Source organism: Felis catus, chromosome X (genome assembly GCF_018350175.1).
Source record: "Felis catus isolate Fca126 chromosome X, F.catus_Fca126_mat1.0, whole genome shotgun sequence".
NCBI classification, from domain to species: Eukaryota; Metazoa; Chordata; class Mammalia; order Carnivora; family Felidae; genus Felis; species Felis catus.
In genome coordinates this window covers 50,996,611-51,010,283 of record NC_058386.1, presented here as the reverse complement: position 1 = coordinate 51,010,283, position 13,673 = coordinate 50,996,611, and the positions used below count along the sequence as shown (strand labels likewise).

The 13,673-nt window shown below is 35.9% G+C and overlaps 1 protein-coding gene across 7 annotated transcripts in view; it reads left to right on the top strand.

Annotated features, from left to right (window-relative positions):
• ARHGEF9 (Cdc42 guanine nucleotide exchange factor 9) overlaps positions 1 to 13,673 on the top strand; it is a 200,235-nt gene that overhangs the window by 113,729 nt on the left and 72,833 nt on the right. For all 7 annotated transcript variants that reach the window (XM_023248858.2, XM_045050624.1, XM_011291773.3 and 4 more), the window contains one exon: positions 4,615 to 4,794. In XM_023248858.2, coding sequence (XP_023104626.1) covers positions 4,615 to 4,794 — 180 coding nt within the window. The remainder of the gene's footprint in view (positions 1 to 4,614; positions 4,795 to 13,673) is intronic.

Below are 13,673 nucleotides of genomic sequence, written 5' to 3'. Positions count from 1 at the left end.
ATGTCTTATGCCCATTTCTTAGCTGGATTATTTGTTTTTTAAGTGTTGAGCTTGATAATTTTTTATAGATTGTGGATATTAACTCTTTATCAGATATTTCATTTGCAAATATCTTCTCCCATTCCAAAGAATGCCTTATAGTTTTGTTGATTATTTCCTTTGCTGTGCACAAGCTTTTTATATTGAATAGACATTTTTTTTCAAAGAAGTCATCCAGATGACACATGAAAAGATGCTCAACATCAGTCTTCATCAGGGAAATACAAATCAAAACCACGATGAGATACCACCTCACAAATGTCAGAATGGCTAAACTTAACAACACAGAAAACAACAGATAGTGGCAAGGATGTGGAGAAAGGGGAACCCTCTTCTACTGTTATTGAGAATCCAAACTAGTGCAGCCACTCTGGAAAATAGTATGTAGGTTGCTCAAGAAGTTAAAAATAGCACTACGCTATGACCTAGCAATTGCACTGCTAGGTATTTACCTAACGGATACAAAAATACTTATTTGAAGGGGCACATGCACCCTGATGTTGATAGCAGCATTACCAACAATAGTCAAAGTATGAAAAGAGCCCAAGTATCCATCGACTGACAAATGGATAAAGATTAAGTGGTATGTATATGCAATCGAATATTACTCAGCCATCAAATAGAATGAAATCTTGCCTTTTGCAACAATGTGAATGGAGTGTATTATGATAAGCAAAATAAGTCAGTCAGAGAAAGACAAATGCCATATGATTATACTCATATGTGGAATTAAAGAAACAAAATAGATGAATGCAGGGGAAGGGAAAGTGAGAGAGAGAGGGAAACAAACCATAAGAGACACATAAGAATGGAGAACAAACTCAAGGTTGTTGGTGGGATATGTGTGGGTGGATGGCTAAATGGGTGATGGGCATTAAGGAGGGCATTAGTTGTGATGAGAACTGGGTGTTACATGTAAGTGATAAATCACTAAATTCTACTCCTGTAACTAATATTACACTGTATGTTAATTAACTAGAATGTAAATAAAAATTTGAAAAAGAAACAAACAGACCCAAAAACTACAACACAAAATAAAACTCCAGGCTTTGGTCTGGGCAGGGTTTTGTGCTCGTCTTCTGCAAGAGGGGCCTGCTTCACTGAGACTGAGGCAAGTTTGACCAAGAAGGGTGGTCCCACCGGAGCACAGGGGTGTGAGACTTGGTGTAATCAAGTTAGGCAGCCAGTGTCAGTTCCTTGTTGCCTCTGGCAGGTGGCACTGCATTTATGCTGAGTTGCAGAGGAGTGAAATGGTGCCAGCCAGCTCCTTTCTTCCTGGAAAAGGTGTCTCAGTGAATTCTGCCTCTCAGAGAAGCTCCAAGAAGAGGGGATAATCTCCCCACTGTGTGCCCCAGGTGCTCTTCAAATCACTGTTTCCATGCCTTCTGCCCTGAGTTGTTTGTTTGCTTCCCTTCTCTCCAGGAGCAGGGCAGTGCTCTCCAGGCTCTATCCCAGCCAAGCCCGCTGACCTTTAAAACTCCAGGCCTTTAGTCCCAGTGGTTGCAAGAACTCACAAAACTCAGCCCCTCTCATTCTCCAAGCCAATGTCTTTGAGGAAACATTCTCCTTGTGCATTCTCCTGTGTGCTCTACTCTCTCTCACCTTTCTCTGCAACCATGGCTCCCTCCCCTCCACAGCACCTGCAGTCTGGTTTTCCCCTAAACCATGTCTCCATACTTTCTACTTTCTTTGATGTGGCCTCTTCTTTCCCTTTAGTTGTGGAGTTTGTTTTGTCAGTCTTCAGATTGATTTCTGGGCGTATTTAAGATGATTTGATAATTGTCTTGTTGTGTTCATGGGATGAGAGGAGCCTATGTTCCTCCTACTCTGCCACCATCTTCCCTCTCCTTTTTAGCCAGGCTTCTAATCATATTTAATAGCTATATGATATTCCATCAAGCTAAATGCATCAAAACATGTTTATATCTAACATTCACTTTTTAAAAATTTATTTAAATTCAAGTTAGTTAACATACAGTGTAATATTGGTTTCAGGAGTAGAACCCAGTGATTCAGCACTTACATATAACATCCAGTCTCATCCCAACAAGTGCCCTACTTGATGCCCATAATCCATTTAGTCCATCCCCCCACCTTCCTCCCCTCCAGCAACCCTCAGTTTGTTCTCTTATTGACTCTCTGTAAGAGTCTCTTATGCTTTGCCTCCTTCTCTGTTTTTTATCTTTTTTCCCTTCCTTTTCCTTATGTTCATCTGTTGTGTTTCTTAAATTCCACATATATGTGAAATAATATGATATTTGTCTTTCTCTGATTTATTTCACTTAACATAATACACTCTAGTTCCATACATGTCATTGAAAATGGAAAAAAAATCATTCCTTTTGATTGCCAATATGCAATCAATTGCATTACTAGGTATTTATCCAAAGGATACAAAAATGCTGATTCGAAGGGGCACATACACCCCAATGTTTATAGCAGTGCTATTGACAATATCCAAATTATGGAAAGAACCCAAATGTCCATCAACTGATAAATAGATAAAGAAGATGTGGTATATATACACTTTTAAGAAAAACAAGTTGACGAAACACTCTAGGGTTTCACCATCCTATGGGCAGTTACATTTCCCTTTCTATATAACTAATAGTCCCTTGCTACAACATATATGATAGAAAATTATGTCCTTGATAATGGCAATAAATTGCATATTTAGGGAATTAGGAAGCTGTACTGATGTATCTATCAGTTCTTTCTTTCCCAGAACCCACTTTTTTCCCTTTTCATTTCTGTTATATTCCATACTGACGCTGAGATCTAGCATCCCTGATGCACTTTGGGGATGTGATAGTTATTTGTTATCTTCCTGAGACCTTTCAAACAGGATCAATGAACAAAACTATTAAGTATTTTCTGAACTTTCTTCTCGGGGGTTGAATGAGCTGTCCAGCATGGCTTCTTATGTCTCCCAATGTGGTTACTCACCAATACCTACTACTTATCCAGAAATGACATGCTGAAGTGACATTGTTACCATTTTTTTTCCAGCTGTGCTCAGAAGCCTACCTTAGGGAGAAAACTGGGAGGAAATCACTGCCCCTTTGCCTAATGTTGGAATGGAACTGCTTTCCCTTTTCCACTATAGCTAAGACACTTCCAAAGGTGATAGGGTGAGAGAGAGGAGGTGAGATGGGGGAGAGAAAGGAGGGAGACAAAAACAAGCAAATGCTGGGAGTTACATATTAGGCAGGGAGTTTATTTCTCTATCTCTTAGTCAAGGAATGATTTCTAGAGAGGCAGGATTTTGGGAGCTATTTCAATAAAGGGATTAGCACTAAAAGGGTATTCTGGAAATAGAAGGCATCTTCTTCCTGGCCAGGAATTGGATATGAATGAATGCAGGACAACTTGAGCATGTCAATCAAAGAGAGCAACAGCCATTAGTTAAATAAATGTCAACACAGGCACAGACTATTAACCTACAAATTGTTGAATGACAGTATTTAATGGCTAAATTGGAAGGTGAGAAGTGATCACAGAAGTGAGATTTTGTTAGAGGTTGTAAAAGGCATTGAAGCCAGGGATGAGGATCTTCATGGAATATGCCTAGATGAATGGTTTTATTGGAAGCTGTGTTAAGGGGAGACAAAGTGGAGCTGTAGACAGTTGTTAGTGACTACAACATTCCTCATTAGGAGCTCAACACTTAAGATGTTACAAAAATCACGTTTAGCATTTAGATGAAAGCAAATCACCATAATTTAGTCTCACCAAGAACATTTAATGCTAATGATTTATGATGAGGGTAGTGGCCATCAAAATTTTACATCAGTTGGTTCAGAATGGAAGATGGTGGCTGCTTGTTTTTCCTTTTTTTTCCTTTCATTTTACCCTGACTTACAATGTGCCCTGAGGCTGGTTGTGTTACATTAGTGCTCTCTTATCAGAATCTTTTTCATTGATTCTACCCTATCATCAATGACTAGCTATATTAATTCATCTATTTATTCATGAATGTGTGTTGAATGCTAATTCTGTTAAAAACACCATGCCTGGGCATTTGTGGACTTGTTGGCCAAGTTCATCCCGATGATCTTTCCTGGTCAGCTATCTTAGATGGCTAAGAAATTCTCTTCAAGGAATGGTTTGGTTTTGTTAATTCTTATTCCCTGTTGGGAAGTTTCCTGACTTGGCCTCTGTTTCCAAATTGTCAATGTTATTAATGCATTTTGGATTGGTCCTATAAAAATAAGACTTTTGAGATGTGAATGGATCTAGCTAAATCTATAACTACTAAAATAGTAAAAAATGTTTGTGCTTAATCAGGTTCTGAGAAAAGGCCTTATGACTTTTGGGGTTAGAATGGTGGGAAAAGCTCTATATTCTGGATTCTGCACTCTGAAGAACTTTCCTTGCGATCCAACTTCCCTAATTACTCACTGGTACAGTAGCTTCATTCTCTCAACCTCCATTTATTTCCTCATATGAAAAATGGAAATAATTATTCCTTGTCTATTTCATAGAACAGTAATGAATCTTCTCAGTGCATAATAAATGGTAAAGCCCTCAAGGAGTCAGGAACATCCTCATACTGGGCTTTTCCTTTGTGTGCAGGGCTACCTGAAGCAATGCCGGAAGAGAAGAGACATGTTCAGCGATGAGCAACTGAAGGTGATCTTTGGGAATATTGAAGACATCTACAGGTTTCAGATGGGCTTCGTGAGAGACCTGGAGAAACAGTACAACAATGATGACCCCCACCTGAGTGAGATAGGACCCTGCTTCCTGGAGCACGTAAGCATCTTCCCCCATGGGGATGGTTTTGAGAGAGGTTAGGAAGAAATGGAAGGAGTGTCTGAATTTTCTGGTCTTGCTCAGCTTCTTTGTCCTATGGCGAGGGATAGATACTTTTAACCCTGATGTAACCCCATTGCCAGGGTATGAGGACTTAGGAAGGGCACTGTGATTTGGCCTAGGACTCTTTCTTTACCATGCATTTCTCTCCTTCAAGACAGCTACAAGTAGGATTTTCTTCATCTTATTTTTTATGTACCTGTTGGGTTCAGTTTCTGTGGGACCCACTATTTTGAAAGAAACTCTGAACATATTCACTGCATGGAAAATCCAGGAATCTGAGAAATATAGTCAGCATTAAAGTAGGCCCCTTCAAGGCATTTAGAGAGGTAAGGTACTCTAAAGTAGAGGAAGTGAGAAGTGTAGGAAAAGGGGCCATGTGACTTACAGGAAGGAGAACTAGGAAATAGGAAAGCAAGGATTTGATTCCTGTGTCTGTAATGACAGTCTATGTAACTTTGGATAAGGCCCTTAATTTCTTTGGGCTTCTTCATCTGGAATATAAGAAGACTTCGTTGTATACTTCTATGGTTTTGTAACATCTTTTGGGTCTCATTTACAGGTGACTTAGTTGTTTTGACAATTCTTCTCTTTTCTTATAAAGTATTGGTTTCTAAAGAGGTAATAGCATGATTAAAAATTCAAATGACATGTAAAAGTGTGCAGTTAGAAGTAAATCATTTTGTAAATGCTCCTGCTTTGCTTATGGCAATGTTCATTGGGGGATTATCCTTGAGACCACTCTTATGGTCAGTGATTTTCTAGAAGGAATCAGCATATACTCATACTCATGATTGTGATTTATATAGATAAAAGATCCAAAGAAAAATACTCATATACTCATACTCATACTCATGATTGTGATTTATATGGATAAAAGATCCAAAGAAAAATCAACAAAAGGAAAAAGCACATGGGGCAAAGTCTGGAGGGATCTAGGTACAAGCTTCCAAGAGACCTCTCCCAGTGGAATCACAGAGGATACACTCAATTCCCCTTGCAATGAGTTGTCACAGTACATATGAATGTTTTCTACCAGAGAAACTCATTAGGGACTCAGTACCCAAGATTTTTATAGGGGACTGGTCATGTAGGCATGTTCTGTCTAGAATGTACCAAAGTTCCAGACTCCCAAAAGAGAAGCAGGTGTTCAGTATAAACCACATTGTTTATACAAACAGTTTAGGCACAGTGAGCTACTCTTGCCAGGGAATGGTGAGAACCCTCTTGAGATCCAAGTTCCAAGATGCCAGTCAAGAGCCAAGCATCCAAGCAGGCCTTTCTAAGAATAGTAATCTCAGGTCTGATAAATTAACTTTTTCTGCACAGTATTTTAAATGGCCTAGCCATTTCAGGAAATACCTGGGCAGTATATATCAAAGTTAAACATGCGTATGACGTAGCGTTTCCATTCCTGAATATATATCCCAGGGAAATTCTTATAGAGGTTGGAGCATTTGCAAGGCTGTGGATTGAATGGCAGTATTGTACGTGGTGGAGTGCAAATGGAAGCAAATTAAATATTTACTATCAGGGGATTAATAAGAAATATATAGAGGATGCTTACTGTGGGGTATTGTGTTGCAAGAAGCAACAGACTAGATGTATTTACATTATAGCAACAAACAACAGACTTGATGTATGTATCTTATAGCAATGTGTATAGACATCATAAGCATAGTGTTGCTTGTGAAAGTAGAATATAGAATAGTGGTTCTCATTTGGAGCCTTCTCTGTGCATTATAGTGTGTTTAACAGGATTCCTGTTCTTTACCCACTGAATGCCAATAGCACCCTACCACCACCGAGTTGTGACAACCAAAAATGTCTCCAGACGTTGTCAAATGCCCCGTGGGGAACAAAAAGTACCACTGATCTGTGGAAGTGATTACATGCTTTTACCCTTAAATCTATTAAAGTGGTTAATTTGGATTGACTAATTTTTGTATGTTAAATGAACATTGTATTGCTGGGATAAACTCTACCTACACATGGTATATTATCATTCTTTTACATGTTAGTTTGCCTTTTTTTAAAAAAATTGGATTACCTTTTTATTATTCAGTTCTGCAGTGTCATTTTAAAAAAGTTTATTAATTTTGAGAGAGACAGAGACAGTGCGAGTGGGGGAAGGGCAGAGAGAGAGGGAGACCTAGAATCCTAAGCAGGCTCTGCACAGTTAGTGCAGAGCCCAACACAGGGCTCGAACTCATGAAATCATGAGATTGTGACCTGAGTCAAAACCAAGAGTCAGATGCTTAACCGACTGAGCCACCTAGGCACCCCTACAAGGTCTTTTTTTTATCAGCTTTGTTTAGGTGTAATTTATATACACTAAGATTCACCCATTTTTAGCATATAATTTGGTGAATTTTAATAAATGTATATGGCTGTGTAACTACCATCATAATCAAGATATAAAACATTTCTGTAACTTCATCAAGTTCTCTTATTCTCCCTTTGTAGCCAATCTCTGCTCCCATACCTGGCCCTTGGTAAACACTGATCTGCTTTCTGTTACAATAATTTTACTATTTCTACAGTGTCATGTAAATGGAATAATACAGTAATAATATTTGTGCTTAGCTTCTTTTACTTAACAAAATGACTTTGATATCATCCATGTTGTTGCATGTATCAGTAGTTGGTTCTTTTTTATTATTTAGTAATATTCCATTGTATGAATACACCACCCATTCACCAGTGCATTCCAGGATATCTGGGTTGTTTAGTAGATTGTTTCCATCTGTGGGATCACTCTTTTTCATGATAGGTGTGTTTTTCTTTTTCTTTTTCTTTTCTTTTCATTCTTTTTTAAAAAGCCATTCTAATAGGTGTGTAGTGGTATTTCATTGTGATTTTAATTTGTACTTTCCTAATGACTAATGATGTTAAACATTTTCGCATGTGATTATTTGCCATCTGTATATAATATTTGGTGAAATATCTGTCCATGTCTTTTGCCCACTTCTAAATAGGTTGTTTGTTTTCTTATTGTTCAGTTTTGAGAGATTTTTAATTTATTATTTATAAGTTGTTAGATATGTGATTTGCAAAGATTGTCTCCCATTTTGTGGTGTATCCTTTCATTTTTTGAGTGTCTTTGAAAAGCATAAACTTCTAATTTTGCTGAAATTCAGTTTATCACTTTTTTCTTTAATGGTTCATGTGGTTTGGATCTTATTTTAGAACACATTGCTTAACCCAGGGTCACAAAGATTTTCTCCTGTTTTCTTAAAGAAGTTGTGTAGTTTTGTTTATTATATCTAGGTATATGATCTTTTTTGAGGTAATTTTTATATATGGTGCAAAATAATGGTTGAAGTTAATTTGTTTCCATATAGATATCTAGTTGTTTCAGCACCACTTGAAACAACTTAATTTCTCTATTGAATTACTTGGACATCTTGGTCAAAAGTCAATCACATACATGTGGGTCTATTTTTAGGTACATTATTGTGTTCCAGTAATCTATGCGAGTATTCATATACAAATACCATGCTATTATTTATTGTTGTTGCTGTTTTTAATTAAGATATAATTAACATATAGCATACTAGTTTCATATGTACAGCATAATTATTTGCTATTTGTATGTATTGCAAAATGATCACCAAAAAATGATCACAATAAATTTAGCTAATGTCTATCACCATACATAGGTTAAAAAAAAATTCTCACACTGTCTTGATTAAGGTAGCTTCATAGCAAGTCTTAAAAGCAGGTAGTGTTAGTACTCCATATTCATTCTTCTTCAAAACAACTTTGGCTATTTTAGGTGATTTGTATTTCTATATAAATGTATATCATCACAAGGAATAATTTTTTCTTTTCTCTTTATTGTAAGTATATGAGATGATGGATATTAACCTATTTGTAATTATTTCACAACACATATAAATCAAAACATCATGCTATTCCCCTTAAACTTATTCAAGTACATATTTAAATAAACTTATGAACTTAAAGTTATAAAATACATACATCCATATTTTCTCCATAAAACAGGGGGAAAATCAGCTTGGTAAGTTCTACCAACCAACAAAAACCTTGTCAGCATTTTAATTAGGATTAAATTAAATCTGTAGATCAGTTTTGGGAAAATTTGTAGGCTTTCACTCCATGAACAAATATCAATCTAAGTCTTCTATAATTTCTTCTAGCATTGTTTCTGTTTTTTATTGTATAAATCTTGACCTTATTTTTAGAAATCAATTTCTAGGTGTTTTTTTTATTGCTGCTACTGTAAAGAGTATTTTTATTTCAATGTCCTGTAGTTTGTTGCTATGAGATATAAATACAATTGATTTTTGTATAGTGACATTGAATCCTGACACATTAGTGAATTTAATAATTGGCTATAGTATTTTTTGTAGATTTCTTAGGATTTATAAACATACAGTCGCATCCTGTCATTTCCTTTTTTTCTTCCAAGATTTTATTTAAATTCAAGTTAGTTAACATATAGTATAGTATTGGTTTCAGGAGTAGAATTTAGTGATCATCATTTATATAACACCCACTGCTCATCATGAGTGCCCTCCTTAATGCCTATCACCATTTATCCAGTCTCCCCACCCACCTCCGCTCCAGCAACCCTCAATTTGTACTTTATAGTTAAGGATCTCTTATGGTTTGCCTCCTTCTCTGCTTTTATCTTTTTTAAAATGTTTACTTATTTATTTTGAGAGAGAGAGCGAGAAGGGGAGGAACAGAGAGGGAAAGAGAATCCCAAGCAGGTCCTGTACTTCTAGCACAGAGCCCCATGCGGGGCTCAATCTCAAAAACCATGAGATCATGACCTGAGCCAAAATCAAGAGTCATATTCTTAACTGACTGAGCTACCCAGGTGCCCCTCTCTGCTTTTATCTTATTTTATTTTCCTTCCCCTCACTTACATGCATCTGTTTGCTTTCTTAAATTTCACATATAAGTGAAATCATATGATAGTTGTCTTTCACTGACTTATTTTGCTTAGCATAATATACTCTAGTGCACCTAGCATAATACACCTCATTGCAAATGACAAGATTTCATTATTTTTAAAAAATTTTCTTTAATGTTTATTTATTTTTGAGAGAGAGAGAGAGAGAGAGAGAGAGAGAGAGAGAGAGAGAGAGAGATACAGACAGAGTGCGAGCAGAGGAGGGGCAGAAAGAGAGGGAGATACAGAATCTGAAGCAGGCTCCAGTCTCTGAGCTGTCAGCACAGAGCCCAACATGGGGCTTGAATTCACAGCCATGAGTTCATGATCTGAGCCAAAGTTGGACACTTAACTGAGCCACCCAGGCTCAAGATTTTCTTTTTGATAGCTGAATAATATCCCATTGTGTGTGTGTGTGTGTGTGTGTGTGTGTGTATGCACACACGTGTATACACACCATGTCTTCTTTATCCATTCATCATGTCCTTTCTGAACAAAGGTAGTTTATTCATTTTATTTTTTTTTGTTTTTTTTTTTTTGAGTATAGTTGACACACAATGCTATTTTAGTTTTATTTCCTCATTTTCTTTTTTCTTTAATTTTTTTTATCATTTATTTATTATTGAGAGACAGAGCATGAGTATGGGAGGGGCAGAGTGAGGGGGAGACACAGAATCCGAAGCAGGCTCCAAACTCTGAGCTGTCAGCAGAGACCAATGCAGGGCTCAAACTCACAAACCATGAGATCATGACCTAAGCCGAAGTCGGGCGCTTAACCAACTGAGCCACCTATGCACCCCATATTTCCTCATTTTCAATCTACTTGCCTTCTCTTTTCTTTTATTATTGCACAGGTGAAATGGTAAAACAAGACATCTTTTGTTCTGTACTTGATCTTAGGCACAAGTATTCAGTAATTCAACATTGAGAATGATATTAGCTTTAGGTTTTCATGGTTGACCTTATGATATTGGGGGTATTTCTTTCTATTCCTAATTTTCTGGTAGCTTTTATCATATATGTGTTTTTCTAAATGATTATTATATATCTACCTAAGTGAACATATGATTTTTCATTTATTCCTTTAATGTAGTGTATTGGGTTGGGATCAACCCCTCTTAATCATGGTATATCATACTTTCAATATACTGATTTGCTTGTTTTTGTTTTTAAACTACATTGCTTGCCCTGAACAGGTGAGAGACAAACAAATATTGGATAATGAAAACAGAGAACTCAGTGACTCCATGAAATGAACTGATATTTGTATTATAGAGCTCTCAGAAGAAGAGAGTGGAAGGGGGAAGAAAATATATTTGAAGAAATAATAGCTGAAAAATTCCTGAATCTAGGGAAGGAAAGAGAGATCCAGATTCAGGAGGCACTGAGATTCTTTCAACTTATTTAACCTAAGGAGATCCACACCAAGACACATAGTAATTAAAACGGTAAAAAGTAGTTATAAAGAAAGGATTTTAAATGCTGCAAGAGAAAAGAAGACAGCTACATGCAAAGGAAAACTCATAAGGCTGTCAGAAGAGTTTTTCAGAAATCCTCCAGACCAGATGGACATGGTCAAAATATTGAAAATGCTGAAAGAAAACAATTATAAGTCAAGAATATTTTATCCAGCAAGGCTATCATTCATAACTGAAGGAGGGATAAAGTTTCTCAGACAAACAAAAGTTAAAAGAACTCATGTTCATTAAACCAGCCCTACAAGAAATATTAAGGAGGATTTTGTGAGTGGAAACCACAAACCAAAACTAAGAGTATAAAAAACAGGAAGCACAAAAGAAAAAAAAAGTATATATATCTGTAGAAATCAACTAAGAGAAGCACAAAATAAAAGGTAATAAAATATAATACAAAATATCTAAAATGGTAAGGGGAGAGTAGCAAATAATGAGTCCAAAATTAAGCAACCCTCTGCTTAATATAGATTTCTATATGAAGATGTTATATATAAGCTAAATGGCAACTACAAATCAAAAATTGGTAATAGATATGCAAATAATAGAGTAAGGAATCCAAGTATATCACTAAAGAAAACTAGAAAATTATGAAAGAAAGAGAAGAAAGGATGAGAGAGAAGCTACAAAAACAACAATAAAACAAGTAGCAAAATGGCAATAAATGCATATCTATGAATAATTACTTTGAATGTAAAAAGACTAAATGCTCCAATCTAAAGATGGGGTCACAGAAGTGATAAAAAAAAAAGATGCATCTATATGCTGCCTACAAGAGACTCATTTCAGACCTGAAGATCTGCAGATTGAAAGTGAGGGTATGAAGAAACATTTATCAGGCAAATGGATTTAAAAAAAAAAAACCCAGAGTAGCAATACCTATATTGGACAAAATAGATTTCAAAAAAATCTATAAAAGAGACAAAGATAATATATAATCCTAATGGGGACAACCTACCAAGAAGATATAAGAATTGCAAATACATATGCACCCAACATGGAGCACTCAAATACATAATGAACTTAATAATGAACATAAAGGAACTAATTGATACTAATGCAATAATAGTAGGGTACTTTAATATCCCATTTAAATATTCTGAAACTCTTCATTCAACCAGAAAATCAATAAGAAAAGAGTGGCTTTGAATGACACGCAGGACCAGATTAATTTAACAGATATATTTAGAACATTCCATCCTAAAAGCAGCAGAATACACATATTTATCAAGTACACAGAGGAAATTGTCCAAATAGATCACATACTAGGTTACAAATCATGCCTTAAGAAATACAAAAAGATTGAGATTATATCATACATGTTTTCTGACCAAAAAGATATGAAACTTGAACTCAACCAAAAGAAAAAAATTGGAGAGACCACAAATACATGAAGGTTAAAGAACACCATACTAAAGAATGAATGGGTCAGTCAGGAAATTTAAGAAGAAATACAAAAATACATGGAAATGGATGAAAATTAAAACACTATGGCCCAAAACCTTGGGATGCAGGAAAAGTGGTCATCAGAGGGGAGTGTATAGCAATGCAGGCCTACTTCAAGAAGCAAGAAAAATTTCAAATACACAACCTAGCCTTATACATAAAGCATCTAGAAAAATAACAAAGCCTAAAGCAAGCAGAAAGGAAATAATACAGATTAAGGTATAAAAAATGACATACAAACAAACAAACAAAAAACCAGAACAGATCAATGAAACCAGGTGCTGGTTCTTTGAAAAAAATAATAAAAGTTATAAACCCATCACCAGACTTATCAAAAAGAAAAGAGAAAGGAGCCAAATAGATAAAATTACAAATAAGAGAAGAGATCACAACCAACACCACAGAAATATAGACAATTATAATTTTATGAAAAATTATATACTAACAAATGGGCAACCTGTAAGAAATAGATAAATTCCTAGAAATGTAAACTGCCAAAACTGAAACAAGAAGAAATAGAAAACTTGACCAGATAACCAGCAAAGAAAAGGAATCAGTAATAAAAATTTTTCCAAAAAGCAAAAGTACAGGGCCAGATGGCTTCACAGGAGAATTCTACCCTACCATGTTGGATCCCCCTCCACTACCAAAGTTGTAAAGAAGAGTTAGTACCTATTCTGAAACTGTTCAAAAGAGTAGAAATGGAAGGAAAACTTAAAAACTCATTCTGCAAGGCCAGTATTACCTTGATTCCCAAAGCAAAACCCCACTAATAAAGAGAACTATAGGCCAATATCCCTGGTGAACATGGATGCAAAAATTTTCAACGAGATACTAACAAATTGAATCCAACAGTACATTTAAAGAATCATTCACCATAATCAACTGGGATTTATTCCTGGCTTGCAAGTGTGGTTCAATATTTGAAAACCAATCAATATGAATGAAAGATGAGATAAGAACCACATGACCCTCTC